Genomic DNA, 7,726 nt, shown 5'->3' with positions numbered 1-7,726 from the left:
GCTCGAGTGATGCATCACTAAACCGGGGGACTGCAGTCTTTTTCCCTTTCAGGGCCATCCTGTCTTCAGTGCAGCAGTCCTGGGCTGGGAGCACTGAGAGGTGTGCTCGCAGCTGCATTTTAAATGTGGCACCTGGTGTGATGAAGTGGTGAGCTGATGGTGTGGCGGGCGAATGAGAGCAAGCCCGCAGTTGAAATGGCGTGTTTCCTGGGAATGCATAATTAATGCGGTGCGTTTAGGACAATACAGCGTGAGAATTATCCATTGCAGCTGATGGGTAAAAGAGTCATACGGACTCAAAACGTTAATTCTGTTTCTCTCTCCACAGATGCTGCCAGACCTGAGTTTTTCCAGCATTTTATGTTTTTATTTCAGATTTCCAGTATCTGCAGTATTTTGCTTTCATATCTAAAATTGAGCTGGCAACCTGGTAATGCCATAATACAGGGCTAAATGCACACTGAACATGAGAAGCAACAAACTATAGACAGAGTTAAGTGATTCCACAACAAATTGATCTGATCAAAGCTTTACAGTCCTGTCACATCCAGTTGTGAATAGTGATGGACATTTTTAATGAGAGGAGGAGGTTCCATGAACATCCCCCTCTTCAATGATCGTGGACCCCTGGACTTGAGTGCAAAAGCAAGGTGAAAACTTTTACAGCAATCTTCAGCCAGAAGTGCAGGGTGGACGATCCATTTCAGTCTCGTCCTCAGATTCTGTCTTCAGCCAATTCGATTCACTCCACTTGATACCAAGGAAGGGCTGGGAGTACTGGATACAGCAAAGGACATGTGCCCACCCCCCGACACCACAACATCTTGGCTGTAGTGCTGAAGGCTTGTACGCCAGAACTAGCTGCAACTCCAGCATCAAATTTACATGCTGGCCATGTCCCCAGGAACTAGCACAGGCAGTTCATGATCACAACCCCAGTGCCCAAAAAACAGGGTAAGCTGATTTTTAGCCCTAAGTGCATGTTTACAACTAATTATCATTACAGGACCAACCTCCAGTAACTCTAGAAACCTGTGATGGAAATCTATTTTTAAAAATAAGAAAAATCCATACACCAGCTACTGTGCACCATTTCAATTAACATTCCTTCCCACATGGGTTTTAACAATTACAAAGATAAGCCTTAGGATGTGATTTAAAATTGCTTCAAGTAGTATCACGGTAAACTGCTGGGCATCAAGCAAAAAAGATCAAATTCCTCTTCAAAATATCACTCGTTTGCAATATAGAAAACCATTTTCTTTATTCCTTTGTCATTTTACATGAAAGTTTAAATCCTATTTTCTCACTAGAACTCTTGGTGCTTATGGGATCTGAGCCCTGGCTTGTTTCCATTTTCTGTTTAAATTTCACCCACTAATTTCTTGTTTATGTGATCCCCTCCTATAAAATATAATATATTCTGTCCTCAAACATTTTTATGGGTTGATTTTAACAGGGACCTGAAGCAGGTGGTATACCTAAAAGCTGGGAACAAAGTGAGGTATGACTGATTTTTAACTGCAGGACTTCATTCACTTGGAGCTGTTGGCTTCCAAATAAATCCATTGCCTGACAGTGAGTGCTCCACCTGGCCCACAAGGAAGGTTAAAGATATTTTAAAGTAACTTAACTTTCTGGCCCTCCTCTAGCTCTCGATCCAGAGCTTCTGACAGGTTTGGCCTGGTGAGGAAGACACCACTGATGCTCCACTCAGACTTCAGGTTAATATTTTAGTTTTCCCCCTCCCCATGGCTTTGACTGGTGTTCTTACTGCCTCCAGTTTAAAAGTACACTTGGACAGATTGGGGTAGAGAGCCAGTGGGAAAGTCCTCAGGCTGGATTTTTGAGGAAAAATGGTGGCCAGGACCCAGGTGTGGAAGTCCTGTTCTCATTTCCGGCAGATCCTATTTTTGCCGACATGCGGAAGGGGGTGGGGCATGAATCATACAGTCGGTAAACCAAAACTCAATAGGGCATTTGAAATTAGCGCTGAGTTCAAACAGACCCCATTTTCGCTGTTCCCAGAGTATTAACCTGCAGTGTGGGAATCACGAATTTATGGAGGAGGTGTGAACAATTTTGAAGGGTGAAAGGTCTGTTTAAATATCATGATCTGAAATTATTTAAATCCGCAGCCCTTTAAAAATGAAAAGAAAAATAGGCTGCAGCTTTTAGTTCGAGTGAAAAAGACCTGCTCCTGGCGTGCAGCGATTGACAGGCCAGCTGGTGTAGCTTAGAAAAAAACCATTAGCTATCTGTTCCTGCAGTTTTAATAGACTTCATTGTTGACATTTCCCAAAGGTTGTTATTACAGCTGAGGTCACAAAAATGTTTGACTGAGTTTCAAAAGCTCTAAAACCACTTCCTCAGCGAGAGGCTGAGTTCGCATTTAAATGAGGTGGGCCTTCTAACCAGCCTGCCTCGGCACTTTCCTGCCTCTGTGGCTGTCTCAGAACAGCCTGTGGAAATGGCAGGCCCGACTCCATTCCACCCGGCCCTCCCTGGAGCAAATATATGGTGGGCAGAGGCCCTTTTAAACGAGACTGGACTGCCGAATCGGGTGATTTCCTGGCCTCAGCTTCCTGCCTCAGTGGCAAAAATCCTGCCTCTCTACTCTATTTTAAATGCTCCACCCTCCCGGGTTTTGCTGGGCAGGGAAAGTTAAAAAATCCCCCCTCTTTGCATGCATCATTCAGAGGTCATCAACCCATTTACTTCCGTTATGCGATTGGTCTAGCTATTGACTCTCTCCTCCACCTCCTCCTCCTATTCTCGCTCCCTTTTATCTCTGTTTTTCTCTAACCCTACTAAAATGCTCATTGTTTTTTTCAGTTCCGATGAAAAGCAGACTAACCTGCTCTGGATTTGCATTGCCGGGTCTCATTAACCCCACATTTGTCTTTGCTGTGCAGGCCTAAACTTTGTACCTTGTACTTTGCATAAGGCTTGTATGTTGTTCCTTTTCTGTGTTTGTGAAAAATTTATCAGGCTTGTGATCTTGCTGCTTGTACTGTTGCTTAATAAAACCAACAATACTGAGACTGAAATAATCCATTATGAAAAACTAGATATGTGCCACTGGGTCACGTATTACTGGAGGGAGCTTCAATCTATATTGCTACAAGTTGAGATCTGCCACATGTGGCTACCTGAATTCAATGGGGCCAGATGCTCCTTTTAGTTCGTCTGGTTGCCTGCCTTCTTACGGAAGTTCACCCCCACTGCTCTGTATCTATCCGGTAGTACAATAGTGGGACTTGGGAGTGTAACTATAAAACTCCCTAGTGATCTGGTCTGGATCTCCATGTCATAAACATGTGTACAGAAACTTGACCTCATCCAAAACCCTGCTGCCCATACACTAGCAAGCACCAAGTCTCATTCACCCATCACTGTTGTGTCTGCTGACCCAGGCTGGCTCCCAGTCTACCAATTGCTCAAATTAAAAATTGTCATCCTTGGGTTCATGTCACTTTATGGCCTCTCCTCTCCCCATTTTTGTAAACTGCTCCAGATCCTCTGAGAAGACTCTGTTCGTTTGACTCTTGTGCAATATCCACTCCTTCCCTGCCCCATTGGTGGTCACACTCTTAGCATCAAAACCCAGAGCTCTGATTACTTCCCCAAACCTCTATTCCTCTCCACTTCTTCTCCTTTAAGACCCTCCTAAATACCTACTTGCTTGACGAAGCTTTTAGTTACTCCTCTTAATAGAAAAGCATTAGGGAATTAGGAACAGGAGCAGGTCATATGGCATCAAATAAGGTCATGCACTATTCTCATTTCTTTCCCTTTGACTCAGTGTCAGTGGTTGTCTGATTATGATCAAAGCAAAATACCTCGGATGCTGGAAATCTGAAATAAAAACAAAAAATGCTGGAAAAACTCAGCAGGTCTGGCAACATCTGTGGAGAGAGAAACTGCTCTGAAGAAGAGTCATACAGACTCAAAACATTATCTCTGTTTTTATCTCCACAGATGCTGCCAGACCTGCTGAGTTTTCCCAGCATTTTTTGTTTTTATTTTGTCTGATTATGCTTTGACCAAGTGTTTTAGATAGTCTCCTACATTAAAGGTGCTTTATAATGCAGATTGTTGGTGTTTGAGCGAGATATCCTCTGGTTTGGTTGATAAGCTGCTTTATTTCACAGTAGTTAAAACATGCAGAACACTATGATAAAAGGCTTCTTGTTGTGGATATTTAATGATCATGGGAATATAGATTTGTCTCTGCTTTCTGCCCTGCTGAAAGTGCTAAAGTTATTTGTCACTTGCAATCTTTCTGCCTTGACTGATTGGTTTCTGGTATCTACACTAATCCTTAAAAAAGACTTCCTTCAAAGGCCAGCAGAGATCATAAAAATTTGTCCAAATCAAGATTCTGACCGTTTGCTGAATGATCAGGTATTGACTCATGGATGGGGCATTGTGTGGGACACGTGCAAAGAATCCTCTCTATCTGAATTTGACCCACCTCTGGTCTGCTGCCAGATAGCTAATATAGCATGGGGGCATCTGGGAAACTATCTGCTTTCACACAAACGTCTGCCCAAAACTCACAATTAAAGGTATTGCACCTGGGTCCTGAATGCAAAAGGGAACGATCACAGAATCATGAAGAGGAGCAGCACAGAGTGTGTTTTTGCAGTGGAAGTTAAGTTACATTTTTAAAAAAAAGCTTTTGGAACACAACAGTTACAGCAATTCATCATAGATAGACCAATCACAGAACAGAAATAAAGGGGTGGCTGACCTGTGAATGATGCATGCATAGAGGGGGAAATTTTCAACTTTCCTTGCCCAGCAGAACCTGGGAAGGTGGAGCATTTAAAATAGAGGAGGGGGCAGGATTTTTTGCCACTGTGGAAGGAAACTCAGATCTCGAAAATCAGTCTTTCACTGTGGCAGATGAGGATGTGGATGTTAGCACAAAGCAGAAGCTCTATGTTTCAATGGACATTTCATTATCAAAACTTACAAATCCTGGCTAGTATTATACAGGAACAACACTTTGTCAAAGCTAAGAATGACATTAAACTCTGTATGGTAAAATTTCTATTTTTACCAATTCGCCAAGCTTTCCATTAATTTTCCACCAGAGCTACGGTAGGCTACCTCAGAAATTACGGTGTCTTTATAAAGGAAGACTTGGTCTGTATCTGGGTTATGTACTAGTAATAAAACATTCTTTGAGCAAACAAAATTTAAAAATCAATAGATATACAGTTCAACAATTCTCTTTTAATCTGAATTTGTGGCCTTCATTTACATGTACATTTCTCTGAACCCATTCACCCGAGGCCCATTACTTTTGTCTTCCCTTGCTTCCCTCGACTCCCTCTCAGATTCTTTTCGGCTGTCTTTTCCCCTTCCTGACACTCAGTCATGGCACCTTATTTCCTGCTCACTTCCTGCCTCCAACATTTCTTTCTTCCTCATCTGTCCCTCAAGAAACATTCCTCTAACTCACTTACAATCGCACTGCCAACTGCCAAAGCTTTATCCTTCCATTGGCTATGATGCATCAAATGTTGATTTACTCAACCTGGTGATTTAACCATCTATCACTGGATCTGGCTGGACTACATCTACCTCCATCAGGCCTCACTCTCATCACCCCTATTCTAGGATTATATTGGAGAACAAAAATAATACGATTTCATTTTTCCACTACCAACCGTCTCCTTCAATGCCTCCCCCCATCCTCACTTCCAACAACAGAGTAAGTCAGTCGTGAACATCTTTGTCACTAAGATTTAGATCGTCTGGTTAGTTGTCTGTGCTCCTTCCCTCTGTGCTCTATCCCTGATCTTGTATCTTTCGCTAACTTTGTTTCTACTTCCCCTCATGCCCTCTCTGAGCTCACTTTGTCCGTGAGGCTCACCTTGACTTCCAGCCTTGGAAATAGCCCTGGAGTTGGAGACACCAAGCTCTGACATTTACTGCCACTTTCCTTGGGGCCTTGATTGGGGTTGAACCTCTGTCTATTCCAAACAGGGCAACAATAATGACTTATATTTATATAGCACATTTAACATAATCAGATGTTCCAAGGTGCTTCACAGGAGCATTAAAAAACAAAATATGACACTGAGCCACATAAAGAGATATTAGATCAAATGACCAAAAGCTTTGTCAAAGAGGTGGATTTTAAGGAGGGTCTTAAAAGAAGAAGGAAGTGTGGTGGGTGGGGGGGGTGGGGAAAATTCCATAGCTTTGGACCTCAGCAATTGAAAGCTCGGCCACCAGTGGTGGAGGGTTTCAAATTAGAAGCCTGCTAGAGGCCAGAATTGGAGCTGCGCAGATACCTCGCTAAGCTGTGGTGCAGGAAGAGAGTTCAAAGGTAAGAAAGGGCAAGGCCAACCGTATCGGAGGGGGTTATGTTTCAGGTGACTGCCAAGCCATTAGATTCCTTGACCTTGACCTGGGATCTTCTGGCAGGTTGGTATGCTGGGTGAAAAGTGCCAGCTAGTGGAAGTGGCACCTGCCTGGAATCTCAAAGATTTTGTGCAATATGTTTTGGCCACAAAGCAGTCTTGCCTTTTGTTTCCTTTAGGGTTGGCAGAAGGACTGCGCAGCATTACAACAGGATTGACCTTTTTGATTATCTTTGCATCTTTAATGTAGTAAAATGTTTCAAGGCACTTCACAGGAGCAATATCAAGCATAACTTGACACAGAACCACATAAAGGGACATCATGCCGAAAGTCAGGCTGTGAAGGATAGAACTGAAACTAAACTTCACACACTTTTAAAAAGCTTTCAATTACCAATATGCACTTCCTAACCCAACAACTGCAAATTCAGTCTGTTCCTATTTATGCGTTCTTTTTAAATAAAACCAATAACAAAGGGGTACAAATTAATAAATTAACAAAAGATCTGTTCCTATTTATAATCTTTCGAATGATCGACCCAAATGGAGTTGGTGTATTTGGTGACTGCTTTGGTGCCTTCGGAGATGGTGTATTTGTCCAGTTACTCTGGCAGAATGAGGCGGACTGTGCTCTGGATCTCTCTGGCTGAGATGGTGAGGTGCTTTTTGTAGTGAATGAGGTGTGAGGTCTTGGAGGCGATGCACTCGAAAACGTCAACAACAAAGGAGTTCATAACACTCATGGCCTTGGACGAGATCTTGGTGGAAGGATGGACCTGGGTCAGCACCCTGTACACGTAAGTGGAATAGTTCTGCTTGCGAGATTTCCTTCGCTTCTTGGGCGGCTTCTTGGTGACTTTAGTCAGCGACTGCTTCGACACCTCACGGACCGCACCACACTTCACTGCAGCCACCGCCTCAGGCATTCCACTTGACTTGGACCAACTCAAGTCAGGGGCACAAGTGAATCCCAGTTAATGTCCACCACTTGAAGTCAATTAAATACACTTACTATACAATTAGCAAATAAGACAGGTAATCAAAAGCTTGGCTATGGAGGTAGATTTTAAGGACTGTTTTAAATGAGAAGAACGAGGTAAAGAGGAGAAAGGTAAAGGCAGGAGAGGTTTTGGGAGGAAATTCCAGAGCTTACGACCTTGGCAGCAGAAGGCATGGCCACCTATGTTGGAGCGATTACAATTGGGGATGTGTACGATACCAAAATTAGCAAAGTGTAGAGATCTCAGAGAGTTGTAGCTTTGGGGATTAGAGGTAAAGAGGAGTGAGATCATGGAGGGATTAGAAAACATGAGAATTTTTAAAACTGAGGTGTTGCTAGAAGGGCA

The 7,726-nt window shown here is 43.1% G+C and overlaps 1 protein-coding gene across 1 annotated transcript; it reads right to left on the bottom strand.

The window, feature by feature from the left end:
• Window positions 1–6,982: 6,982 nt before the first annotated feature.
• LOC121276716 (histone H2B type 1-P-like) lies at window positions 6,983–7,306 on the bottom strand. Its single transcript, XM_041185264.1, has one exon. The coding sequence runs from the start codon at window positions 7,304–7,306 to the stop codon at window positions 6,983–6,985; it is 324 nt and encodes a 107-aa protein (XP_041041198.1).
• Window positions 7,307–7,726: the final 420 nt, after the last annotated feature.

The sequence above is a fragment of the Carcharodon carcharias genome, chromosome 4, assembly GCF_017639515.1.
Source record: "Carcharodon carcharias isolate sCarCar2 chromosome 4, sCarCar2.pri, whole genome shotgun sequence".
Taxonomy (NCBI): Eukaryota; Metazoa; Chordata; class Chondrichthyes; order Lamniformes; family Lamnidae; genus Carcharodon; species Carcharodon carcharias.
This window is presented reverse-complemented; position numbering and strand designations above follow the sequence as displayed.